Source organism: Cyanistes caeruleus, chromosome 1, assembly GCF_971803275.1.
Source record: "Cyanistes caeruleus chromosome 1, bCyaCae1.hap1.1, whole genome shotgun sequence".
NCBI classification, from domain to species: Eukaryota; Metazoa; Chordata; class Aves; order Passeriformes; family Paridae; genus Cyanistes; species Cyanistes caeruleus.
In genome coordinates this window covers 39,074,164-39,101,781 of record NC_141701.1, presented here as the reverse complement: position 1 = coordinate 39,101,781, position 27,618 = coordinate 39,074,164, and the positions used below count along the sequence as shown (strand labels likewise).

General features: G+C 40.9%; 1 protein-coding gene across 1 annotated transcript; it reads left to right on the top strand.

The window, feature by feature from the left end:
- The first annotated feature begins 233 nt into the window (after positions 1-233).
- Positions 234-21,653, top strand: TGS1 (trimethylguanosine synthase 1). Its single transcript, XM_023921030.2, has 13 exons — positions 234-392; positions 1,081-1,145; positions 2,221-2,393; positions 4,265-5,117; positions 5,903-6,020; positions 6,942-7,028; positions 7,816-7,987; positions 9,452-9,806; positions 10,646-10,819; positions 11,777-11,920; positions 12,914-13,130; positions 14,155-14,233; positions 21,367-21,653. The coding sequence occupies exons 1-13, from the start codon at positions 295-297 to the stop codon at positions 21,481-21,483; spliced, it is 2,652 nt and encodes an 883-aa protein (XP_023776798.2). The 5' UTR covers positions 234-294; the 3' UTR covers positions 21,484-21,653.
- The last annotated feature ends 5,965 nt before the right edge of the window (positions 21,654-27,618 follow it).

Genomic DNA, 27,618 nt, shown 5'->3' with positions numbered 1-27,618 from the left:
ATTCTGATTCTGCTCCAGTCGCTACTCCAAAAATGCCTCGCTCACTTCCGTTTCGCACTCCCGGTTTTACCGGATTTTGGCTGCTGCTTCTTTTATTGCAGACTTTTGTCGCGATGCCCTTTCCCCCGCTCCTTTTTCCCCACTCCGAGCCCCACCAGCACGCCGGTACTCCCGGCGGGCGCCGCAGCGAGCGCAGGCAGCCCCGTCCCCTCAGGCCGCAGCGGGGCGGGCGCGGGAGGCAGTTCCGGCGGAAGGCGGCGGGCCCGGGCCCGGCGAGGGGAGCTGCCCGCAGCCATGGTGCAGGACCCCGGTCCGAGGCTGGTGGCCGAGCTGCTGCTGCGGGCGGGGGCGGCCGGCGGCATCCTCTGCCTCTGCTCCCGCGCCTTCGTCGAGTGAGTAGCGCCGGGCGCGCCCCGCATGTCCTCGGCCCCGCGGCCGCGCTGGGGACGGGCGGGAAGGGCCGCGCTGCTGCGGCAAGGGGGTGCAAGCGGAGCAGGGTTTTGCGGGGCTGTGCACAGAAGAACCCCGATATGTTTGTCATGTTCATCATTGGCGGCAGGGGACAGAAAAGGGCGGGAGGAGCCCCCAGACGCCGGTCTCGCTGCCGGAGCCCGCTCCCTCCCTGAGCCGGGGCTCGGCGCGCCCCGAAGGGGCTTCAGCCCTCTTCGCGCTCCGCATCCGCAGGGGAGCAGCCGGTTCTCAGCGAGAGGAGGAGCAGCAAATTTAACTCCGGAGTGTACTGCAGCGTTATTTTGAACATCTCTTCTATGGGCTTCCCCGTCAGGCTTTAATGATAGCCTTTTCCAGATGTTGTCTCTTTTTAGTTGTTTCGCGTGTCTGGAGTCACAGGGCAGCCCGTGTGGGAAGGGACCAGGAAAGGTCACTTGGTCCAGCCTTTCATGGGAGCGAAGCCTAGAGGAGGTTAAGTACTCCATCCAGTATCATCTTGAAACGTCCAGTGGTGGGGATTTTATTGCATCCCTGGGGAGGCTTTTTCCACTGAATGATTGCTTTTACTGTAAAAAAAAAAAATGTTTCAGTGGTGACTTTCTGCACCTGTGTCTGTCTTTACTTTTACAGAGATCGAAAATTATATAAACTGGGACTAAAAGGATTTTATGTCAAAGATGACAATGATAGTACAGGTAAGGTAATACAACGTGCTATGCAATGTGATGTGCAGTTTTAAAGTGAGTTATGTGTGGTTATTGAAGTTGTTCCTATTTTTGTGTTGTTTTTCAGTACTTTTGCTGTGGGGACAGAAGAGAATAATAACTTAGAATTTACATAGCTTTTAGGTTACCGTAATCTTGATATAGAAGTCTGTGTCAAACCAAGTTCAGTGCTTATATCTGTCCAGATAAACTTTACCACCTCACATAATATTCACCTGTTGCATGGAACAGCTTATAGCACATGTCCCTGACCTGGTCTTAAATCATAATTTTGACTTAATTCAAAATTGATTGCATAATGGAGGGTCTGTGGATCATAGATGTTTGTCTCCTGCTGTCTCTACCCCAGCCTAGGACATTTGCTGTTGCTAGTTAATATGCTGAGGCAGAAGTAGAGAAGAAACAATAGTACTGATGGGGAAAATTATGATTCACATACAGAAGCATTACAGAAGGAGATTCTAAACTGTTTTTTGTACATGTGTGAATGATTTGTGGTGAGAATAATCAGTTAAAAATTGAAAGGTCTCATGTTACGTGATAATTTGGCAGTAAATGTATCCTGAACAACCAAACCAGAAACCTTGAATGTTTCAGTATTGTCAATTGAGACAAGAGTTTTGATTTCATGATTTCTATCCATGTTCAGTTCCATTTGTAATTTTATATAAATATGTTTTGCTTAGCAATTTGATAGAAGTGTAAGCTTGCTGGGGAGGGCAGAGTTGGGCAAAGGGAAAGTTAAGAGGCTGTGTGAGTACTGCTCAGCAGCAGCCAAAACATCAGTGTGCTGTCCACACTGTTTCAGCCACAAATCCCAAACACAGTGCTGTAGAGGCTGCTATGGAGAATTTTAACTCCATTCCAGACAGACCCAGTCCAGTGCTTTCACTGTTGAAGTTACATTTTGATTCCTTCTGATAGTTATGCAGAAATTGAGCTGTTTATGGGGAAGATTTTTAAATGAGAAAGAAAGAATAACAGGCATGCTGTTGCATTGCAGTGTCAGAACCAGGTTGTATTCATGACTATAACTTGTTAACAGGGGAAGAACAAGTGTCTGAGGAGGAGAACAGTTGTCCCAGTGCAAGATTAAAGGTGGATACTAATCATGCCCTGGACCTGGAAGAAGTTGAATTAGACTCAGAAGCTGAGCTTATGAAGAGCATGGGATTGCCTCTTCAGTTTGGTGGGCAGTCAGCCCACAGGGACTTTGTGGTAAATCTTTACTTGCTTTATTTGTTCTCTTTGTGTTGTATTTCCAGACCTAGCGATGTGCCTCCTCTCAGTTATTTCAGAGATGGCAGTTCATGGAAATGTATCTGAACTGTCTTTAAGCTGCCTGCTTTGCATCCTGGTAACAACACACAGCACCTTGATCTGTCCAGGTTGTAAAATCCCCCTGCCAGTTAGACTAAATAGGGTCAGTGCTGTGCTTTCTGCTTTCATATCTATACTGCTCTCATGACTAGAGAACCCTGATTTAAAACAGCTGTGGTAAAGCTGATGCTGCACATCAGGACAACTAGTACTGGATTAGTACACTCCAGTCCAAGCAGGTATTTTCACATTGTCTACTTTAACCATTTAGCTTTTGATAGTAATGTAAACAGCTAGTTTTTCAAAGCCCCCTTAGAGCTGATAAAGCCAGGCTGTTCCAAAAGGCAGGAGTGAGGGTTTGGTGCTTTGCTTCCCATAGGGAGCATTTGGGCTTTAGAAAGGGCCTGAAGTTTTCACAGATGAGAAAAAGACAGTGCAATATTCACAGTGTCCACTTTATGGAATACAGGCCTCCCTGACAATGACACAGTGCTTTTGTGCAAAGCACTGCATGGTTCCAACTTGATTAAGCTGTAAATAAATAGTAGAAACTTGTATGTGATTTTAATTGATAACTTGTAAATACAGTATACAGGCATCCAACTTCAAACCTGAAGTATATATACAATTATTGTTGCTATGTAGTAATATGCAAATAAGTTGAATGGAAAAATAACATTTTGTTACTTGATTACCACTAAGCATTGTACTTTGGACTGTGTGTACTAACATGAGGGATGTGAATGAAAGATCAATGCCAGTTCTTCAGTTTTAACGTCTTTATAGTCCACCTTACACTTTTGTCAGTGTAACAAACCTAAGGATTGCAGCTGATGGGACCTACATTCAGAGTCCTTTGTCCATGTGAGTTTTTTCATCACAGGAAGTCCCTCTGAAACAAGTGGAGCTGTAATTGATAGAATCAAAAAGTTACCTCAGTGTTCCTTTCAGGACCAGGTTTCTGTCTTCTGTTCTACCGGATAACTGTAGTAGCCGAGTTTGTTGTAACAAATGAAATGATTGCATTGCACAAATGGAAGGGACACCTGTTTGGGCAGGAGGTTGTTGTTTCCTTGTATTTCTGTTGGCCAGCTTGGAGATAATTACGGGATGGAAAAGATATTGTCCCTTCTTTTGGGTTACTCTTTTCAAGACATAGAGAGATTCAGCTGCAGGATTTATAGAGTTTTTGCATACAAAATAATGGGGTTTTTTGTGTACAGTGTCCAAAGATAGCAAGGATTTAACGTTCTCTGAGGTTGAGCATTATGTTTGCTATCCTAAAAAGACACTGAACAGTGTTTGCTGATCAGGCAGATACCAGGTAAAAGTTAGGGTTAGCCATCACAGCCCCATAAAACAGATCCTTGGTGTTACTAAGATACTGTTTTGCTGTTGAGCTCAACCTTGTCACCTTTCAATTCCTGACCAACTTTCCTTTAGGATTTTTTAGTGTTTCTTGTTGATGACTTCCCTTCTGAGCTACTAATGACTTCCCACTCAGCAGCCCCACTTCTGTCATTCTGCTTTTTTGTATGTATTTCTACAGACTTTCTTACAGCTCTTCCTTACACCTTCTTCAGAAGTGTCAGTTGAGGTTATGTAGCAGGGCCATAATCAGACCCAGAAACTCTACAGCCTTTTTGGGGATAAAGCTAACAGCAGGGCTGCACTGAGAGGGAGACTTCCAGTGGAAACTGAAATGTGATTGGAGAGAGGACAAGATTGTATATATGTTGTAGACTTCTAACTTTTCCATTATCATTTAGGCAACAGAAAATTACAGAAAGAAAAATAACATGAAGATTATGAAAAAGAAAAAGAAGAAGAAAAAAGAGTTACAGCAAAAACACGAGGATAAAATGGGGCAGGAATGCCAGGACGAAGCTTGTGGTGGTTGTATCCAGTCTGTTTCTGGTGAGCTGGCCCTAGCTACAGAGCAATGTGAAATGAGCAGCAAACCTCAGGCTGTAATTGAAGGGAACTGTGAAAGTTCAGAAAGCCTTGCAAGTGAGGCTTTATCCAGTGAACTTAAAGAAAAATGGGAGAAGTACTGGAATGAGTACGGAGAGGGCCTTCTTTGGCAAAGTTGGTTGGAAAAGCACCAAGAGGTCTCATCATCTGAGGACATCACAGCCTCTGAGCCTTGGAACAGTCCAGATACTAAGGAAGAATGGGAGCAGCATTATAGTGAACTGTACTGGTATTATTTGGAACAGTTTCAGTACTGGACGAGGCAAGGATGGACTACGGAGAGCTCACAGGGTGACAAGGTGGAAATTAATGGAGTTACAAAGGAGATTGGTTTTTCAGGAGAAATGGGCTTGGTTAGCCCAGGACCTGAGCACAGTGAAGTGCTGAGCTTGGAGCTGTCTACCTCCAACACCAGAAGTGAGGAAACACTCCCTTCAAGTGCTGAGCCCCACAGTGAAGTAATCTCTGGGATCTGTAATTTAAATCTGAATTTGGAGGAAGTGGAGCAGAGCAGTGGTGCTCTAACAGTAGACCCCAAGGATCCTGAAGAACAGAGCTCATCTGACAGCAGAAACCGGGATGAGCCCTGTGATGGAGGAAGCAGGAAAAGGACAGCATCTTGTGAAAATAAAAGTGTTAACCAGTCAGGTAATACAAAATCAGATAAAGTTGGTTATCAGAATTCTCTAGGTGGTTGTATGCAGGAAACAAAGGCATGTCTGTATTATGCCATTTTTAAAAAGTTAATTAGGTACTTTGTGGAATGATTACATACTTGATTCCTTTTTCTGCCCTCTTCTTCTTTGGATGGTTTCTCATCCCTCATGTGTATATTGAATGTGTTCTTCAGCCAGAAGTGATTTTAACTGAACATGTACTTCATAAATCTTCACATGTACTACAGAAATTGGTGAGAGATTACTGTTAGTGCATATTTAATTATTTATCTTTGTCTTCATACTGCAGTTGAGACTTTAGTCTGCTGCTAGTGACTTTCTAAGAGAGGAAGAAGCAGGTGTGGTCCCATCTTGATCCTAGTAGAACTGGAATTGGAGAAGTGAAAAGAAAATCTCCTTTCCAAAAGGAAAAGAGAAGAGTGTTTAAATCTCCTCTTATAAAATCTGTGTGAATATCTTTGCATAGCTAATGAGATGGAAACAAGATTTTACACACAAGGAGGAAGCTGTTTCAAATTTTTTACCTTATAGGCATTTTCTTTTTCTTGGACAGATGAGATAATTTGAAGTTAGTCCTGCATAGGATTGTTAACACTACAGTGTAATACTGCAAACTTTATTAGTCTGTTGTCCCTCAAAGACAGGTAAAAATGTGTTTTTGGCACACTAACTAGCTGTAGCTGCAGGGGTGCTTTGGGGACAGGAAGATAAGGAATTGATTTATGCAGAAGGAAAATATGATGTATCTTTTTTTAGATGTGCAGGAGTCATGTAGCTTGAATTCAAATGAAAAAAAGCAGTTGCTGCTTTATGACCAAGATGAAGATGAGGATGAAGAGCCTCCTGAATACAGACATGTCAAAGTGAAGAGAAGGCAAGTCATGAAATTTACATGAGGTTTTTTCTCATGAAGTCCAGGTCCAGGAGCCTTCTGATTCATACTAACTATAGCTTTGATTGACAGTATGAGTTAAAGTGTCAGTACAAAGCCACATAGTCTTTCATCACTGCGTATTGCTTTGCCTCACAACAAGCAGTGGTTATTTCCTATTCCAGTGCTTTATGAAAACAGTGCATGGCCTTGATGACTGTACAAGGTGATGATACCATTCTTGTGCCACTGAAGTATACGAGATTATTAAATTACATTGGGCAGCTTGCTTATTTAGGTCTTATTAGTGTAGACAGTACCAGAACAACAGTAAATAATCTCTGTTGTTTAACTGCATTGAATGCTGCCAGTAAAATGCTCAGAGCTATGGCAGTCATAAAATAGACAGTATCTGCCTTGTCACAGTTTTTTTCCTTTCTTCTCTAAAAATATATAGTCTCAAAGACGGTGGGATGGCTCTTCTTCTCTAATAAATTTGCAGACTCAAATGTGAAGGAGTGGGTGGGATTGTTACCTGCTGATCATGTAGCTTTGGCTTCATTCTAGTATTTTGCTGTTGCTGCAGCATTAATAATAGATAATAATATAGATACCATGATAGATGATGAAGGTAATTTGGAAATAGGGTGAGGAAATGTCTTCATCATGTAGGGCTTGCCATTAAGTATTTTAAGAGGTCGTTCAGAATAGCTGGAATGTTATAGCCCCAGTAGAAGGGCATTTCTCCATAGAATAGGATAAAGAAACCAAACCAACCCAAAAATTCAGTTTGGTTTGGTTTCAGTAGTGTATCCAGCTTACTTGAAGCCCATATTTCAATGTTTTCAATTCACAAGATTTTTAGTGGTGTAGCTGTAAAATGATTGGTTTCTTCACAGTAAGTAACTTTGTGTTTTTCCCTAGCCATGAGCTGGACATGGATGAAAACCCAGTGGAAGATCCTGAGGAAACCTGCTCTGTGTTGGGTTTCAAGTGTGGCACAGGACAAAAGTAATCACTTATGAGGAACTGTGGGGCTTTTCATAGCAAGTCAGCTCTCTTGTTATTATGGAAATAGACGATTCATCTCCATTTCCTTTTTGTTAAACTTTGGAAGCTGATTCCCAGAGTTAGTCTCTGGGAATAATTTATACAACTGAAAGTACCTTACCTGTTACACCTTAGTGTACTTTCAGTTGTAAAAATGTTAAGTGGCTGGTCAGCTATATAAATTTGAGCTTAAAGGCTGTGAAAAGGAATGGTCCTCTCAGTTTGAAGCCCTGTAAGCTGAGATCATGATTTTTAACTATTTTATATTGGAATGAAGTTCCTTAATGCTAGTGAAATGTTGCCATACTAATGAAATGTTGCCAGGTGTTGGCCAGTGAAATTTTTTTTTAGTTGCATTTACCAGAAGGTGAAAGTAGCTGTTTTGGAGAATCTTCACAGCCACCAAAAAGATCTTTTGTTCTGCTAATCAAGATATTTTTTTAATTTCGTATTTTTCAGGCTGGCCTGGGAAATTGTTTTTCATCTAAAGTTTTACAGCTATTAGGAAAAAAAAATCTAAAACTAATTAGGTTAAGAATTTTCAAATAAAAATTTTTAAAATATTCATGAAGGTACATTGCTTTGCAGCGTCACACCCAGTGACGTATTTTAAATGGAGCAATAAAAAAGTGCTTAAGTCGATATCACTTTTTTATAGACATCAACATTCATATTAAAGCTTCTAAACTCAAAATTAAGCAAGTCCTTACGTATGTATGTATTTATCTATTTGTCTGTCTGTTTTCAGGTATGGTGGAATTCCAGATTTCACCCACCGAAGTGTGCAGTACTTGGAGAAAAAAGCAAAACTCAAGTCCAGATTCTTGGATATGCGTAAACCAAGGAAGAGCAAAAACACACACATCTTCTTTACAGAGGAATCTGAAATAACATGCAAAAAAAGCAAAACTTTGAAGAAGGTATGTTTAGTTGCTAACACTGTTGTAATTCATAGATTTATCTGCTGCCTTAGATGTTGTTGTATTATGAAAATGAAAAAAAAACCTAATTGTCCAGAGTATATGGCATTTTTAAATGTCAGCCCACTTGTCCTTTTTCTTTTTTTTTCTTGTTTTCTCCCCCTCCTCCTTGCCTCCCACCAGTGAGAAGAGTATTTAGATTGGGATGGCTATGGAAAGGTATTGGTGGGCTGTGTCAGGAGGAATGTGAACTTAAATGGCCAAGTTATGTGAAAGTCATTCCTAACATCTGTGTGCACATCACTTAAGAGAGGTGTGTGTAGGTTTCTGTTGTTACTAAAAGTATCTTTGATTGTAAATTGCATGTGAGGCCAGTTGTTAATGCTGGCATTTCAGCAGTAACAGAAAATCTTTGTGTAGATTAGTGTATTTGTTGTAACTCCGTTTTTTTAGTAAATTTGAAAGGGTTTTGCTTATACCTCTACCCTACCTGCATTTATTTTCATCTATAACTTTACACCTCTTCTTTTTTGTGTTTTAACTCAGAAATTGTTAAGAAGTAGAAACACTTGTTCAGTGGAGGTTTTAATCAAGTCTTTCTGTAAATCTGAGGGGACAGATGTTAATGTTATTTCACCTTCTTTTGGGATGCTTGGCATTTCTCAAAATCCAAGTGCAAAGCACTTTTCTGGTGGTGGCTGTACATGTTTAATTGAACTCCAATCACATTGCTATAATTTCTGATTCATTTTTGATTTTGTACCTGGGGCCATTATAGTTTGAGGGCAAATTTAATTATGTGAAGGGGAAAAAAGTTACGAATTTCCTCAGACTTCCAGGTAAGGAACTCCTCCAGGTCTAGAGCTACTCAGAGCAACAATAATGTAAAAAGGAGCATCTGCATGTGCCTTTGAGGAGTTTGGAGTGGTGTCCGTGCGTTGGTTAGGAGCTTATGTCGAGCTTTCTGCTGTGCAGCAGAACCCTTTACCACCTGCACCATTTGGTACATCTTGAACGTGAGGCAACTAATGTGTGAAGGTAATTTCAACTGTTTATCCTAAAAACCTCTTCCCTGAGAGGCAGAGTACATCTCTGAATGCAGATTAGAGAAAAATAGGTGTGAGGTCACAACTTGGTCACCAGGGCTGTGGCAAGTGTGACTATTTAGATATTACATGAGAATTATTTACTGAATTTTCCATTGATCTTTTGGCTGGTTGGTTGGGTTTTTGTTTCTCTTTTGGAGGTAGATAGTTCCAAAAGACATCTTGTTTCCACATATTTTTAAAAGGGGGCATGGTTAAGGACTGTTTCAATGTTTTGAGTCTGGATATTTTACTGTTCTCAAAATACACGTGGTAGAGCATGCCTGCAGTGGCAAGTGCTTTTGAACTGTGAGGCTTTTAAGCTGTGGTCTGGATAACAGATCATCATCTGATTATCTGTGATATTTGACAATTGCAGGTGGAAATGTTCCTGAAGCAGGTTAGTAAACCTGAGGAGGAAGACTCATCCCAGCCAGCCGCCCCTCAGGGTGAAGCAGAGGTGTTGTCTGCGAGCAGCAGTGACTCAGAGGGTCAGGAGGGCATTGCTGCCCCACGGAGTGCGACGCTGGATGCTGAAATCCGAGAGCCACTGTCTTGCAGTGCAGCCTGCACAGAACCTGGAGGGAGGAAGCTTGAGGAGGAGGCACAGGATGCTGCAGCGAGTGGCTCCGATGAACAGGGGGCAGGGAGACCCGAGCATGGCAGTGAGCGGCAGCTCGTCCCTCTGGATATTCCTGATTATCTCCAGCCAGAGACGGAGGACATCAGCCAAGGTAAATTGGTTTCCTGCAAACTGATGAAATGAATTGGCAATGGACTTAATACTGCCTTCTCAAGTTACTGTGGCATGCACTACTTACTTATTTTGTTATTCAATGAGACTCATTAGATCTAAGGGGTAATGAAAGAGCTGTGCTAGTGGAATTAGCTTATTTCTGGAATACCAGAATCCCAGTAATGGTAACAGTATTTCTTTATAGATGAACAGTTGTTGTTTATCCTCAACATGGTCTAACAGGTTTGCAATTCATGCCTTTTTTTCCTCTGCAAGGATGAGGGTGATTAAACCTCAGGTGGCTGCACAGACCATCAAGTTTTGGCTTCAAATGCACATTGCTGTGCTCTGGGGAACGTGTGTTGTTCAAATTATTTTCTAGGATTTAAAAAAAAAAACAGTAATATAAATTTTTCTATTTAACATGAAACAAAGGAAAGCAGGATTATTCAGGTTTTTTTTTTTTAATTTAATCCTTCCTATAGTAGTTCAGTTACATTAGATTCTTACTGTAAAACTTATCTAGATTGGGTTTTTTTCATAACTGATAAAAGGGCATTAAATTGGTCTCTGATCCACTTGTTTGCTCATTTCACAGAGTTTATTGTCTCCAGTTGAAGATTAGGGCTCTTAAATAATGGGTGAACAGTGACGATTTTTAGGACTAATCCCTTGAAATACAGGATGCTATTTTTTAATTTAAAACATTTAATCTTCATAATCTGGCAAACATAATAAAGAACATTTAGCAGTGTTTTTGAATCTTAACACTCACCTACCAATTACATTCCCTAGCCTACAAGAACAGTGACTGTTAACTTTTGCAGTGTCTTCCAGCTATAGATGAAAAAATTACTGCAAAGAAGAAGGAGATGAGAAGAAGAAGGAGGAATAAAAATGCACTGAGAACTGTACCTCCTGAGATTGCTGCTGATCCAGAGCTTGTCAAGTACTGGGCACAACGCTACCGGCTCTTCTCTCGGTTTGATGAGGGAATTAAACTAGACAGAGGTGTGTTCAGTACTAAGTGTGCTGCCTTGGTGGTATATCCAAGGATGTATCCAAATCTGTGGTCCTTCTTGCAGTTTATTACAAATTTTCTTAGTTGAGGAACACTACTAAATGTGTGTTTGCACCCATGGATAAATTCCTTTCCCCCCCAGCAAGCAGGGGAGTAGAAGTCTTTGACTTCAGAAGTGCTTTTAGTGTGGGACATCCCTGTCTGCATGAATCCTTACAGTTGCTGAAGATCTTGCTGGATCCAGATTATACTTTGTCAGGACTTGTTCAGAAACTCAATATTTTTATATTTCTATATTTTATAAAATAATTTCATGAAACTTCCAAGTATGCTGATAGGTCTAGTTTCATTCTGTTTTGTTCTGACTCTCAGCAGTCATTTGCAAAGCGACTTTTTTCCATGTTTACTTGTGAACCACTTCAAGTCATAATGTATAGGTAAAATCATAAATGTATAGGTAAAAGAGCAATTAGGATTACCAGGCATTTTTTGCTGGTTGAGTTTGTAAGCCTTCTGTTTCTAATGCTCTCCCCTCGTAAACTTGCAGATTAATTGGCAGACCAGACATTGCGGTGAAGAAAATAAAATGTTGGATAAGAGAGAATACATTTCTGGTTGTATTTGCATAATCATGATGTATAATGTTTTTCATAGCCCGTAGACTTCTGCTTGATAAACTAGAATCCTTAGCACCAAGGTCAGCAAAGCATGTACTGAGATCAAGGCATATCAGTTAACTTCAGTGAGACTTTGTTTGCTTAGTAAATCTCTGGACTGAGCAGAGTTTATCATTATCAAAGCCAGTATTTCCTGGTGGAATGCACTAAGCCAAAATTCTTGGGATTAATGCTAAACCTTCAGTTTTATGTGGGGCTTGGCTGTTTGTTTTTAAATTAGGTGACCTTGAAATAAGAGGTGAAAACAGATTTCTTCCCCTTCCTCCGCAGAGGGTTGGTTTTCTGTTACTCCTGAGAAGATAGCTGAGCATATTGCCATCCGCGTCAGTCAGGCGTTCAACTGTGACATCATAGTGGATGCATTCTGTGGGGTTGGAGGAAACGCTATTCAGTTTGCATTGACCTCAAAAAGAGGTAAGTAGGTGTTGTATACAGTGCATTAGTTTTGTTTCTTCAGTCTTTTTCCTGACACTATTTGGGTATGTGCTCTGTTTGTTGATTTATTTTGGTTTTTGGTGCTTCTGTAAGCAACAGCAGCTGTTTTACTTCATCAGACTCACAGTATGACCTCTCTGTTTTCAAAAAGGACCGATAAAACTGCTTTTCTGTTTTAGGTCCGAGTTGTGTTGTACTAGTCAACGCTATTTTTGTGTGGCATAATACCTGGTCTGTCAGATACTCCTGAGATCACTGGGAAAAGGGGACTTCTGTCAAAGCTGCTGCTTTTTCCAGTTGTTATTGAAGTCTGTGTACTCAAAAACAGGTTCCACATGCATAGTACTTAAAACACTTGAATGGAGTCCCCTGAAGGTTCTGCAGAACCAAGTACAGAAAGTGATGATAACTTCATGTTAGTCTAATGCCAGCTAATGAAATTGTTGTGAAATGTTGAGAGAACTTCCTGTAAAAACATTTCCTGCTTGATACTCATAGCAGTTCATCTAACTCTGTCTAATGTTTGAGCAAGACAGAGGGTAGATTTTACTGCGTTGTTTGGTAGGCTATGATCCAGTCTATACATGTCACTTGGCTTTTTGTTTTCTTGGCTAAATTTTAATTTCTATTATTATGTACTATTCTTGTATCATCCATCTCCCTTGGGCTGTGTTGGTTGGGGCTTTTTAAACTCAATTTTCAGAACTGTGTGGTCAGCCACAGATAAATTCACTCTTCTCTTTAACAAAGGAGAAGAGTGAATTTCTGACGGACATTACCGAGGTTGTCAGGCTCCTGACAAACCTGGGGCAAGAAGGACTTCCTCTCTCAGGCAGACAGTGCCGTGTCCTGTCCTCGAGCTGGAGTGCGGGGTTGTGACAGCAGCAGGTGTCTCACTGGCGGTGACCTGCCGGTGCTGGGGTGGCATTCCCGGTTCCATTAATCCCTGTGTTCGCCGTCTCTCGTGGGCAGTGATCGCCATCGACATCGATCCCGAGAAGCTGCGGCTGGCGCGGCACAACGCGGAGGTGTACGGCGTGGCCGAGCACATCGACTTTCTGTGCGGGGACTTCATGGCGCTGGCGGCCGGCCTGCGCGCCGACGTGGTGTTCCTCAGCCCGCCCTGGGGGGGGCCCGACTACGCCACGGCCGAGATCTTCGACATCCAAACCATGATCTGCCCAGATGGATATCCTTTCCGAGTCACGCCTTGTGGTGGGCTTCTCCCTTTGCTCTCCTGCCTCTCTTGCCGTGGGGTTTGCATGCCCAGTTTGCTGACTGTGGATGATATGGCCGGCAGCTGGAGTTCCAGATGCAAACTGTTTGTTTAGTCCTCTTCCCCACCTAAATTTAAATACTTTTAATTTTTATTACCAAAAAAACAGTGATGAGGTTTTCCTGAAAGTGAAAAATCCATCAGTGAATTGAGTAGCTCTCAACTTAAAACATGAATTCAGCAGTTTTAACTCCTTTAAATTATTTTATTAAAGTTCCCCAAAGTAATCAAATAGCCATGTGATAATAACTAGTTGTGTAAGCTGTGACCTCATCATTAATTCCACTTTTCAATTGATTCATAAAGGGAGTACCTTATTTAAAATATCATACTAAATCTGTTCCCAGTCATAGCACCTTCCTATGACTTGGGAAATCACAGAAGAGTGTAGGCAAAACATTAACTTTTAATTAATATATAGAATTTTCTGTTAGCTTATTAACAGTGATACTGAGCACTCATTCATCTGGGAAGGTATTATCATAATAGTTTCATCATATATGACAGTGTGAAATTTCTTCAGTCACAGAATAATCTTAATTTGTTTCCTTTTTTTGCTAAAATGTAGCCATATGTGTCTGAGTAAGAAAACTTTGTATGCATGTGTGCCAGATTGATTCCACAAAATAGATTGAAAAACAAATATAAACCAAATATAGTAGCTACAAACTGCATTCAGATTTCTCAAATACTTCTCTGTAGTTCAGTTAAATTTTCATAAAAAGTGAATGTTGGGTGGTTTTTTTCTACTTTTAGTGCCCTAATGGTTAAATAGAGTTTCTGCATTTCAGAAGAGAGTGCTGCTCACACACTCAAAAGACAAACTACAATTTAATTGCATAATAGCTGAAATTGAGACATACTTTCAAAATGAATGAATGACTATAAAGAAACTTTTCCTTCCCCATTCTGTTTTTTTTCCTTTACTGGCTTCTACATTTGAAATTTTCAGACTCTCCAAGAAGATCACCAACAATATTGTGTATTTCCTGCCTCGGAATGCTGATATTAACCAGGTGTGTTACAGGATGAGGTGCTGGTAGTGAATAAAATGCTCAGCTGACTTAAAACTTAAGTATTATAAGCACATACATAAGACTTTTAAGTCTGTTCAGCTGAATGTGGGGTATTTGGAGTTTTTAAATTTGACCCTTGTGTTAAGTGATTTCTTTGTTTGCAGTACTTTTGATGTATTTAGAAATGGGAGTATAAGATTATTTCCATGGTTTTGACACTGTTTCTTCTTAAAGCAACAGAATGGGATATCTTTTAGAAGTTTTAAAGCCAATTGCCAGGCACATACATCATTATAAAAATATCAAAACCTAATACATTTTAATCAGCTCTCACTATCTGATAAGTTGGTGAGTCCCAGACTTTGATGGCTCTCAGTTTATGAAGGAGTTGCAGGAAATTACAGCCTGCAGTCACTGTTCCCACTGATGAGTAGATCAGACACAAATGTCATGCCACCAAGAGTGGTAATGTTGGTGTCCACACAGGTGTGTGGTTCCATATAGGCTGCTTGTGTTGAAGTGATTCATGATAAACACAGAATCTGTGGCACTGGTGTGGGGGTTTTTTGTATTACACAATTTTGGTAGAAATTTTTTTTTAAGCAGTTACATGACTAACAATTCCCCTGAGTGTCTGGTTTAGTTTCCTCTGTGTATTTTCTATGTTAATTATGTCTTGTAGCTTTTTGTAAAAAAGGGAGCAGTTGTTACCTGCAAGATATCACAAGACTTCCCAGGACATTTTCCTGCTTTTCCAAAAACTGTGTCTGACTTAGAGTTGGCAGGGTGTCAAGCCATATGATGGCTTGTGGAATTCTTGGTGGCAAACAGCTGGCTTGAGAAATAGGCTGAAATTCACATGGCCTGAGTATTAGAAGACTCTAAGCCCATGCTATGCAAAGCACTATTGCTTTGGCAGGTGATGATTCAATTCCTTTTTGAGTTTTAGGCTGGTGAAATGTCAAAGTGGCTTATGAATCTTTGAACAGGGACCTTAATTTTAGGTAGAGTTTCTCTAATTACAACATCTTATAACTGCATTTTATCAAATATTTAATTCCCATGATGAAGAGTGACCTTAGAAAGTTTTCTGCTCTATTAATGAGAACTTTTTACTGGATTTCTAAATGGCCAGAAATATCTACATTTCACTTGCACTTCCACAAAAGCATCCAGGCCTGCACCTTTTCCTACAGAGGAGCTGATCTCTTGCAGGTAATGGGGCCAGATATCCTGACAGCTCTACATCTTGGTGCAGTTGGCTCTGAATGATGTTTATTACATTCATGTGTTTGGCTTAACAGAGATGGCTGCAGATTAACAACTGTTGCTCAGAAACATGGCTCACTCATTAAAACTTCATGGCTGAGGTCCTGAGTTCAGTTCAGTTCAGTGTCCCAAGCTATGGGCTACTCTCAGGAAGAGAAATCAGCTCCTTATGCCTTTTTTTAGAAATAGTGTCAGTATAAGAAAAAAAACAAAAACAAAAGGTTGATGATCTGAGAGGGGGAAAGAGAATGTTAATCAAACCCATTGTTTAAGGAAGTGTCTTCATCCTGTGTGGACAAAGGTGTGCCAAACACGACTTTTCTAAATCTGACCTTGGTGAATACTCTGGTCCACTGGACTGTTATGGGTTTGGCTACCAAAATCTCTGGCTGTATTCAAAAATGAAGTTTCTGAATTAACTGCCACTGCACTTCCAGGGCTGTGAAACTCCAGCAAAATAAAATAAATAAATAAAACAAAAGCAATTAGAAGCAGTTAAAAGCAACCTTGCAATAAAAATACTGTTTAACCATTAGTTAAAGTGGTTCAAATTTAGTGGAAAATATGTAATTTTATGAAAGATAGCTATCAGATGACTGTGAGATAGAAAACAAAAAATAGAGATATAGAGATCCTGCTGCTGGAGTGAAAGCAGGGTGGTGGCTGATCTTGACCTAGCTGTGTTAGGTCTTGGTGTTCATTGCCTTATTGGTGGACAAGGTATCCACCCTTGTTCCACATGGTTTTATTGCAAAAACAGCACTTACTACTTCTGCATCATGGCCACTTCTGTGTAGAGAAGATGTTGTCTTGTAGAAACCAATGGGATTCTTTGAATTCCCTTTAAACAGTCAATGGAGTTTAGGTCAAAGAGAAGTGAACTTCTGTACTTCTGCCTCGAGAGGGAGCAGCGAACCAGTGCAAGACATCTGGTTCATCTACAAGAAATGTAAAAACATTTCCCTGAATTGCATCAAATCTCATTATTTACAAACATGTTGGAAAATTTGTAATGTATGCTGGTCTTTTTTTAGGTTGAATTAATCTTTAACAATATTCTTTCTAGCTAAGAATAATCAGGACGAATAATTATGTGTGTGCACGTACATTAAAAAAATATGTATGTTTATTACTGCCTGTTATGTAGCTCATAAATATAATTTATGAAGTGTTTATCAAGCTGTGCTCTGCTTCATTGGGCAGAGTGAGGAGTGTGTACTCACCTCTGGGAAACGGAGTCATTCCGGGTAGTCCAGTCTCTTTCACAGACTATTTTCTGTACCGGGTAATATTTCTGCATGTTAATATTTGCAGCAAAGAAGGAAGAGCCTAAAATTTGTTGCTGTAGGACTTTCTTGCTGATGGTGGAATCTGGTTTTTTTAACCCATTGTAGAAGTTGTACTCAGTTACTGGTGGTCTCTGTCTGGTGGTCAGAATGTTGTTAGGATTCATGATGGCTCCCCCCAATAAACTGGTGAGCTGAAATGTTGGTGACTTGGTCTGTTGTGAGGCAGATAAGCACACAAGCATCTTTACCAGGTTTGGGAGGCAGAGCAACGAGTTGTTTATCACTTACCCTGCCTGTGCATGGTTAGTGGCTCACATACTGGATTGTGCCTTAGTGATTGTTTAAAACTTCTTTGAAGACAGGAATACTGTTGTTTGTGGTAGCTATGTCTCATTTTGTCAAACTGTGCTGTTGTTGGAGCTTTTGCTGTCCTAAATGTTGATGTCTCAGACCTGGCTTATATTTCAAATATTGCCAGAATACAGGAATGGCTTTTTGTTTCTTGTCTAGTGTAGAGTGGCTCTATGAGGCTAATATTAAGCAAAATGTTCTGGACCATGATAGTCCTAAAAAAGATACACATTATGCTGGTACTTTTCTTTTTTTCTTATCTTTGTTCCCACCTCATCTGCATCAATCATTTTGAGAAAATTGGGATTTAGACACTGAGACCTTGTTCTGTCTGCAATATTAGTGCCTGAATGGAAAAATGTTTGGTGTGTTTCTGTTTGGGAAGGTCCAATTGTTAAAAATGACTGCTCAATGAAGGGAGTGTAAAGATGGGTAAAACCCATTTATTTATTTGAATTCTCTCTTTTAGCTATGATTTTAAAATGGAGACCTAGCCAAATAGGACTTGCCGAGCAGAATCATCTTTATTTAGGAGTAAATAGAACAAATGAGCAAAGCAGGGAGTGAGAGGCCAGGAAATGAACAGAGGTTGATTTGACAGTATTTTTAAGATGCTTGGGTATTAGGGGAGTTGGCAGGTAAAACCCCGTGGGTTGATGTGTTTTGCAGGCTGATAATTTCTAAGTGAATGTAATTGCACACACTTCAGCTGTGACTATTGTGTTAATAACAACAGCTTTTAAACAGCCCACTTTAAACTCCTGCATTCTCTGTCCTTGATAAAAGAGAAAGAAGTTACCCACAGCATATACCAAGCTAGAGTGATACTTGTGAAATTCAGTCTTCCTAAAGTTCATAGAGTTCGTGTCAGTGCATACTGAATTGTAGTTTTCCTATGCGAAATAAGAAAAAGATAAATAAATGTCTGGCCTGTTAAAGGGTGTCAGCACCACTGTGGCCATGTCATAATTCTTATGCATACCTGTACATGTTCAGAACTGCTGCCTGAGAGCATTTTATTTTATTATGTTCAGTGTAAAGAATACCATTGCCTTCTTTCTCAGATGGGTTGGGTTTTGTTCCCCTCAGATTTTGGGTTCGATGCAGGGGGAGGGGTTTCTTCATTTTAGTAGTATACTGTAAAATTAATTGATTCACAGTGTCCTTGTGTGACTGCATATCAAGTCAGAAAGCTGGTATTTCTCATACCTCAGAAAAGTTTCTACGAGATAAGAAAAAAATATGATAAATTTTTTGTCTACAGTTATGTTAGTTGGTGGCTGGAACAGATAGGAAGTTACTTTACTAAAAGAGTTTCAGTATGGTTAAAAAAATGTAAAAAGCTCTCCAAAACCAGTAGGAAAACCTTCAAAAGTACACCTGAAGAATGTAAGGGAAGTTTGCACCTCAAGCAACTTGCTTCTGAAATAATCTTCTATGTTTGCTTCCCCCTTCATATTTACATCTTTTCTGATGTCTCCTTTTCAAACCTCTCAGCTACCTTTTTGATGTGTTCTGGCTGTAGCTGTGGACTCTTTTTAGCAGTAGCCACTGAGCTGAAGGATGAAGGTGAGAAGTGAGAGGGATTCAGGGAGGTGTTAACTGAAGCTGCAGCCTCTGCCTAGGGACAGCAGTACAGCAAAGGAGGCAGTATGTGTCCACCCAAGTAGTGTGAGTTTGGGCTAAAGAATAAACCAGGGTAAGGAGAATTGACAGCAGGGAATCATTGTACACAGGAAAGTGCAAAATAAATACATTTTGGACTGGGCAAGTTTTTAAAGGAAATTAAGAATCCTTTCTGTATTCACCGTTGTAGTGCACTGCAAAAACAGGAGATGTTTGTTGGTATCTCTAAAAATAGCTGAGCACGTTTGTTTTTCTCAAAGCATCGTTCCTCAATCTGTTGTTATTTTTAGAGGGTGTCCCTCTGCCAGGCCAGCACACTCCTGAAGCTTGGCATGTGGCAGCCTTCCCCCACTACGCTTTTCAGGGTTGACTATGCCCTGCCTAGGAAAACTTGGCAAGTCCTATTGTAATTATTGTAAAAATTGTAATTAAATTTGCAACCTCCAGCCATTTACAACTAAGCATTGTCACAGAGGATTTGCATTTCTCTCCTCTGAATATTGGGTGGGTTAAAGAGCGTACAGTACCAGATCTGTCACAGTAGAGCTTATTCCCATGTGTTTATTTACATTTTTTTCACCTTAGGGTTTATCAAATACCTCTAGTCGTTGTTTGAAATGAATCATAGTTATCCTGGATTTGACACTTAGAGACCAGACACAGCATATGTAAATTTTCAGCTGTCCCTTGTGGGTGGACACCACCCGTCAGTGATGGGGCATCTTGTTTTACTTGGTCTTCTAAGAGGAATGTTTAGTAAACACTAATGTTTAATATCAATGCATTAGTCATACTTAGATATGCTAGTGATACAAACTGTGCCCAAAAAGCAGGAGTGCATAACCCCAAGACACTAATTTCTAAGTATTCTTATATTAAGTTGACTAATCCAGTTAATATTTTAGAGTACCTAAGCGACATCAGCTATAAAGTGGAAAGCCTCTGAATGCTTTTCAGAAGGGGCATTCCAGCTTCTCCTTGTGAAAAATTTAAAGTTCACATCTTCCTAGAAAAGCTATGCATCACCCCACAATGCTTTGTGGATTTGAAGTAAGAGCAGATAAGTTGTAAAATTAACATTCCTGATCACTTGCCAATTTCAGATTCTTGTGCTATTTATAAGTCAGCCAGCCTCTTGTTTTTTTACTTAAGTGGCAGGTTCCTCTCTTACAAAAACGCAGAGCGTTTTTTCCTATCACCAGAAGTTGAAGGATGAAGAAACTGCTCACACTTTTGTCTGCAAAAACAAAAAAATTAAAAGAGAGAAAATCAAAACAGAAAAATAAATGCTTGATTTAGATAAGTGTGTGGCAGTTTTCTGGACAAGTCAGTAAAGGTTCAAAGTGTAATTTAAATTAATCTGTTATTTTTTCTTGATAGTAGGCTGATTTTTTACTCACAATAGAGGAAGTTCAGCTTGTTTATGTTTAAACCTGCATGACAGAATCAAGTCTCAAGGGTCTTTAGAAGTGCTAGTAGCTTAAAGTTTCAGCTGCTAGTTTCATCTTGGCTTATAGATCAGTTAAAATCTCCTGTGTGCTTATAGACCCTGATAACTTTATGTCTGCCTGGGCAGTTTCCCTGCATGAGGAATTACAGAAATAATTTTCCCGCAGCAGCCTGGGAGAATGGCAGCACAGACCAGAACTGGCTGTGGAGCATGGATCCCCTCACAGAACAGGTCCAAAGTGGAAGGGGAAAAAGCAGGCAATGTTCAGTTTTGGTGTTCATCCTTCTCACTGTGCGGTCTCTCCTGATGAGGAATTGATGGCCTGTAAGCTGTTATCCCTCAGGGATGTCCTATGAGGCATCCTGAGGGGAGAATATTGCGTGCTCCAGTCCAGAGTGCGAGGTCTGCTGTGAAATGTTGTCTGTCTGTAATCATTAAGCATTAAAGGTGTGCACCGTGCTCAGTCCAACAGAGCATGAATGGTGAAATTCTCACTCCAGTGAGATCATAAACACAAAGCTGGGACCAGTGCTGCCTGAGAGGCTCCCCCAGCCTGCTGGGGCACTGCTGCCCCCGCCTTGCCTAAGCACTGCCTGCGACTCCAGTGCATACAACAGCTTTTTCTTTGGTTGTAATAGCAGCAACAATTAACTGGAGCCTTTTTTTTGTGAGTTTCTCTGTGTGCTTGGGGCTTGCAGTGCCACCTTTATGCTTCCTAATTCGAATTACTAAAATTTGTTTTACTCTTCACCCAAAATTTGGGGTGTGACATCTTTCAAGCACAGCTTACAACTTGCTTTTTGCTACATTTGGGTTTCTCTAATGCCAAGTACCCTGCAGAACAGAGTTTAGCATCTCTTGCCTCAGCACAGCATGTCAAGTTCTGAGTGTTTCTCTTTGGTTCTGAAATCCTCTTGTTTTTGTGATTTGGGTGAGGAGGGTTTTTCAGTCACAAGCCACAAACGGCTTGTCTGAGTAAAAGGAGATATAAAAAGAGGATCAGAGGCATTAGCTGCCAAGGAACGTTTTCCACCAGTATTAACAGAGCAGAGATGATTTTTTTGTGATTGTTAGTGCATTAGAAGGTTTGGGGGTTTGCCTCTTTTCCTGTGCATTGATTGGTTTGCTTTTTGTTCTTTGTTTTTCAGGTGGCTTCCTTAGCAGGGCCAGGAGGGAAAGTTGAAATAGAACAAAATTTTCTCAATAACAAACTGAAGACAATAACAGCTTATTTTGGTGATCTAATAAGGCATGACATCTCCTGAACTCCGTGTGGATTCTTCTAAACCCAGCCTCCCTGACTGCTGCTTTGCTTAAGTTTTTGTACAGCTGGCTGGTCAAAAATGACTTAAAGCCATTTTCCACTTCAATTTCTGTTTACAGAAATTTGTTCTGTTTATTGCTACTGTCAATAAATGTTTTGTAATAATTTTAACAACACTGTAAATGTAGAAAATCTGTGAATGTATGAAGAAAGATCTTTGTAAAATGCAGTCTTGCAAGATTCAAGCCCAAACCTTGGAAGTGGGGTTCAGGATTCAGGGTAACTCACATGTGCTACTTTTGTGGTTGGTCTGGTTTTGAGCACCGAGAGGGTCAAGAAAAATAGCCTGAAAGCCACAGGAGCTGCTGTCTGGGCTTGAGAAGCAAAAGCATCTGAGCATCAAGTGGAACTAGAGGGTCAGGTGCACCACAGGAGGTTAAGCCCAGTCCACCTCTCCTGCTCCATGCTCACTGAGAAACCTTTTCAGGTTTTCTTTGCAGGATGAAGATTCACACATTAATTCTAGTGAGTGTTGCAGCTCACAGAGAGAGCTGGGTGTGTTTGTGTCTGGAGGTGGGACTCAACCCTCTGGGTATTGTCATTTTATTTTTTATCTCCCTGCCATTCCTCTTCATTGCAAAGATATGTTGAAGAAACCTTCTGCCCAGAGGTTTGTATCAGTAAGCAGAGGCGTTTCTGTCCCCCCTCTTTCCTAGGCCTTTGGAATCCTCACACAGGCTTCAGGGAGGGCAGAAATAAGCCAGCTTTTCCTGGTGAGGGCTCCCTGCTCCCACTTGTAGTTTGGAGGGGAAGAGTGGCCTTTGTGCAGTTCTCAAAGCAGAAGAGCAGGCAGGTGAGGGGGCATGGTGTTCATACTGAAATACTTTACATTAAGTCCCCAAGCTCAATGTTGAGCTTGTTTTTGAGGTAAGAGTATACAAATAATAATTTCAAAGATAAATTAATGCTGCTTCTCCTCTGCTTTGAGTGCAGCAGGATGCTGAAGGCAGCAGAAACGAAGCACTAAACAACACATTAGTGCTATCCAAGAAAACTAGAATAACCAGAATAATCAAAAAAGAGGATCTATTTTCCACATTAAGGAATGAAATCCAACTCTTCAAAACAGTTAAATAGACCAAAGTGTTTGTGTGTGTATGGATTGTTATGACTGAGTGTGAGTTTGCAGTGCAGTAGAATAGCCCTTGGGAAATAGCAGTTTTCTGGCTTTGCTGTCTTTCCAGAACCAAGCAAGTGCTAAATTGTTACTGTCATATTCATGCTTCATGTAAGGTATTTTATGAAGATACTTTGGCTAATTTGGATCACTGCACTTTGCCACAGTGCTACAGCAAGGAAGAAGTCTTGTGCTGGCTCTGCATCATTAAAGGGAATTATTAAGGAAATAATATTTCTTAGAAGTTTCCTATTAGGTCGTAGGGGAGTTTGGCAGGAGTGCTAATACTACAGGAGCTCTATATCTACTGTGGCAGTGGCATGTGAATGTAATAATGCTGTTAGATTTTCACTACAATCAAAAATCCAAGTCTGTGAGGCTGAAGAATAGATTGGTTTATATCATGTATGTCACAGTACTCTATACACTAAAATTTTATTATATTTGGCTTATTGCTGCTTGTAGAAATACCCTTGTCTTATAACTTGGTCCTCTTTTCCTCCTTAAGGAAATGCTTTAGAAGCATTTTGAGATGTTGCTGATGCTACTCATATGAAAGGAAACTGACTGTGAAAAGCCTGAGAAATTACTTTTACCTTCTGGAAAGCAGTTAGGTTGTTTTTGGTGCCCAGTATACAAAGTGTGGAAGCTAAAATACAAAAGGTACAACATTTACCCATTTGAATTTTTACTTCCAGTGTAATGAACTTAATGGTAAAAAAGAACAATTTTTCAAAGGTGTCTGCTGGGCTTTGCAAGCACATGGAGCATCAAAAGCAGAAGAATATCTTCGTTCATAGTTGTTCCTCTCTAATTAAGAGGGACAAAATGGGAGTTTGGGGTATTTTTTTTGTTTGTTTTTGTTGTTGTTGTTTTGGTTTTGTTTTTTTTTTTTAATTACAACTTGAAATCAGAATACCCTCTGCTGGGCTGTGATAAATGTTTGCCCTCACTTCCCACTTGCACAGAACTAGTGAAGTTCCCCAGGGCTTTAAATCTACCAGTCCGTTAAGCCTAAAATACATCTGTGAGTACTTTTAGTTTTTTGTTAATAATTTCAACCAACAAACCCTCCATGGAGGAGAGCTTCAGTCATGACTTGCTATAAAATGTTATTTTGCTTTATATTGGAGAGAAAAGTTAACATAGTCTGAGACACTTAAATTTCTGGACAGCTCATGGCCACTGTTTTAATACTATTTCTGAATTTAGGTAGTATTTTGTAAATGATACATTGGGCAACAAAGAAGTTACATTGCTACTGTAAATTCACATAGAAGTTTGATCTTTTACCCATTTGAAGATACAAAATAAGCTACAGAAAAAGTGCAGATTTTTGTTTCCTAAGGACTAAATGCGGTAAACACGTACTGAGTTCTACTTTCTGGTATGCTCTTGAGCCCCTAATCTCTTTAGGTTTATCTTAATTAAATCAAACATTAAATCAAGCCTATTCATTTCTTTTTCTGGTGCCTGGGATGAAGAGAAGTGATGGAAGATGAAATTAGGTGCATTGCAAAGCTGAAGCTTAATGCAGGGGGTTCAGGAGGACCAGAGCAGAGCATCAGCAGGACTGAGCAGCTGTCTCTTCATGGTAGGACATCACTGTGCCTTTCTCTGAATGAGACCCCATTAGTGTTAAGAGAAAAAAATCAACTGTTCCATGAAGTTTCATGTACAGGTTTTAGAAAACCTCCCCCAAGTGTAGTGTTTCTTAAATAACATCTGGGTCTATATGTGCAGCTCAGAGGTTATATAAGCAAATTAATGTTACACCACAGTGACCATGGTATTATTTAGCAGAGGGAAACCCCGTAAATAGCAGAAGGGAAAAATTACTTGCAATAGCTCATTGAACAAATCAGTAGAAAATTGGGTTATTTTCACTTGGTTTGCTCTCTCAGCTGTCATATGCCTCATAGTCACTGGTTGCTTTAACTGTCCTCCCCTTGTACACAAACCTTTCCATCTTCAAATACCAAGAAAGGAGGGTAATCCTGTCACTTAGTGTACAGTAATTTACTGTTGCTGGTGTAGCCTTTCCAACACAGACATTTTAGTATTCCTGCCACTTGAATACCTTTGTGAGGTCCAGAATACTTAGAAAAAGTTAATTCTTCAATGGTGAAGAAGTTTCAGATTTCTTTATGAAGGCGGTAGAGATATCTTTGTAAGTATGTGTTGCAGTGGCAGAGGAGTCCATGCTCTAAAACCAGGCTTGAAATCAATTCAGACCCTATCCTGTTTCAGCTGTCAGACAATGAAGGTGTTGAGTGGTTCAGCCTGGTCCATCTGGATGGAGAGCTGGGAATAGGCACACTCCAGCAAAGTACGTGTGAGAGTGATGCTGTGTTGATTCAGTTAAATGAAATCCCCCAAACACCAAAATTCATTCATACAAAAAAAAAAAAATTCCACCCAAAAATATTAAAAAAAAAGCCAAAAAACCCTTATTACTTGGGGGGCTGCAGGGGGCTACAGAAGCCATCAGCAGCTGAAAGGAAGCAATGGGACTGGCTAAAGCCAGCTCAAGTGACTGAACCTAGTTAGGTTGGAGATTCACCCAGGGTCTGAAGGTCTGAGCAGCACACACGCAGGGAGAAGGCAGGAGTGAAGGCTGGCTGCAAACAGGGCTTGTCCACTGCAGGCTTTGGTTTCTGCCTCTACTCAGTGTGGTCCTGTGGTGTCTCAGCAATTCCTAAGGTTCTGATGTTGCTTGTTGATGCTGAGAACAGGGCTTCTGCCCAGGGTGGAGGTGTGGAGAGCAGCAGCCCACCTGGGAGGCCTGGCAGCACTGGGCTCTGCTCAAGAGTTTCCTCATCCAGGGGAATTTCCAGTCAAACTGTGAACACAGCTCCTCAAAACACTCCCTGCAATACTTCTGCAGCCTAAGGGGTGTCAGCCCTGGATTTCTCCATATAGAGACCCAAGGACCAGTGTCTTTTTAGCATGTGTCACAACTGAGTATCAGGGGGTGTGGTTTTGCCGCCTGCCCCTTGTGGACCCTTCTTCAAATCTCATGCAAATGTATTTTCTGAGCTCTTGCTTTCCACACATCTCTGAGGTCTTGGCGTGCCACTTTGCAAAGTTTCAAAACCAGAGCAAGTTTCAAGATGCTTCCCCAGCAGCTTTATTGAGAACCCAAAACATTGCTCTGGGTTTCTGGGTTCTCAGATTGCTGAGGAAAAAATTATACTGTTGGAGGCAGTCTGGGTTGATGACAGCACAATTCTTCCTGTCTCTCTATGTGCCTTTGCTCATTCTCTTCCTTTTTCTCAAGGCTGTGCTTCAACCTTCTTGTGAAACCCCTGTGGTTTATTAGAGGAGTGCAATAGCAGCAGCAGAGCTTTAGCACTCTGTAAATATGAGTACAGGGGCTCACAGAATACCTTCAGTGATTTGGAGCTAATGAAATGCCTTTCCCTGGGATTTTATCCTAAAAATGAGGCCAAAGAATGGACATCAGAGAGGATATGCCTCTGCGTAGCCATCACAGGTTGCTGCAGGTTGAACAAACACTGTTATCACATCAGTGCGCTACTACCTAAACCTCTGGGGGGTCTTTCACATTGCCACAGTGTCAGATACAGTGATGGTAACAGTGGCAAGAGCCTTTGTGAAAGGCAGTATTGTGATCTGACAGCAAAACCTGTCCTAAGGTATTCATTAAATTGTTCCAGGCACCGGCACAGCCTATGATTATGTCAAACAGGGGAGCAAATTGTACGCTCTGCTTTCCCGGTATGCGCAAACTTAATCTGAAAGTCTGCCTGGGAAGGTGAAACACAGACAGCTTTGTTCAGGAGAACTCCAAACTGGCAGAGCCCATCGCCCCAGAGGGTCACCTGTGGGGGACTGCCTGTGCCAAAGATCTGTGCTGCTACGGGAATGCTTTCTGTGGGTGCAGGTTGCAGCTTGTCCAAGGGGTTCCCTCAGATGTCAGAACATTTGGACGTTCCCAGCAGATGCAATGCTATCTGTAGCTCAGGCTCATATCTGTACTTCTGGAAAGTGGTCCCCAAAACAGAAGCTGGAGTTCCCCAGGAAGCAGCTGCTGCTGGTTTCTCCTCCTGCGGGAGAAACCACACTCCAGGAAGTGTTTAGTGTGGGGTTTTGACACGGAAAGGGCCGGTTCTCACAAGAATAATGAGCCTTGGGGGAGTTCTAGACCTTACACAGAAATTACCCACCAGGGTATGCCTCAACCCTGCCAGGAAGAGTTGCTGGTAGAGTCAGGCTTGAGAACAACGCTTGTGATCATGTAATGCAGAGTGGGACAGCAACATGCAGAGGTTCCTGATGGCTCAAGGAGCCAGCCAAGGACTGGGAGCAGGACAGAGCAAAGGGCTCACAGGGCCGTGTTCAGGCTGCAGGGCTGAATGCCATAGTGCCTGGGTTGTGGTTTCTACAAGACACACTGCTCGTGAGCACTTTTGCTTCTTACTGCCAGATTTTGTGACTTTACTGGCAGTCTTTTGATTTTTTCTTTTCCCCTGCAGCTTGTAAAGAGCATTGTTTGAAAAAAAAACCCCAACCTTCCTCTGAAAATAATAGTCCTTACAGTTAAAAAAGGCAAAATAAACAAAATAAGCAACAACAACAACAAAAAAAAACACAACAAAAAAACCCCAATAACAACAACAAAAAACAACCAAAAAAATCCCAATAAAACAGCTGACATAAAAGCAAGACCTGGATGCATTACAATAGTACAGAAATCAGATAAGAATGTCCAAAATGTAACTAATTTTAAATTGCTTTGTAGGCAGGTTCACCTCATGTTTTGGCCTGAGGCATAGAGATAGCAGCTGACATGACTTTTCAGCATTTTGGATTGACCATACTGCTTGTCCCTGCTGCTGCTCCAATTTATCAGCTTTGTTTAAAGATCAAAGCATTTAGTATAAACAGATTTAAGTTGGAAACAGTCTGACTTCTTGCATGTTTATTTTCTCTGTT

Bases quoted from the DNA above. Each gene is read 5' to 3' on its own strand.
- TGS1 (XM_023921030.2), top strand. From the start codon at position 295: ATGGTGCAGGACCCCGGTCCGAGGCTGGTGGCCGAGCTGCTGCTGCGG. The intron at 6,021-6,941 runs GCAAGTCATGAA...GTTTTTCCCTAG, and splicing joins CATGTCAAAGTGAAGAGAAG to CCATGAGCTGGACATGGATG. The intron at 7,988-9,451 runs GTATGTTTAGTT...TGACAATTGCAG, and splicing joins AAAGCAAAACTTTGAAGAAG to GTGGAAATGTTCCTGAAGCA.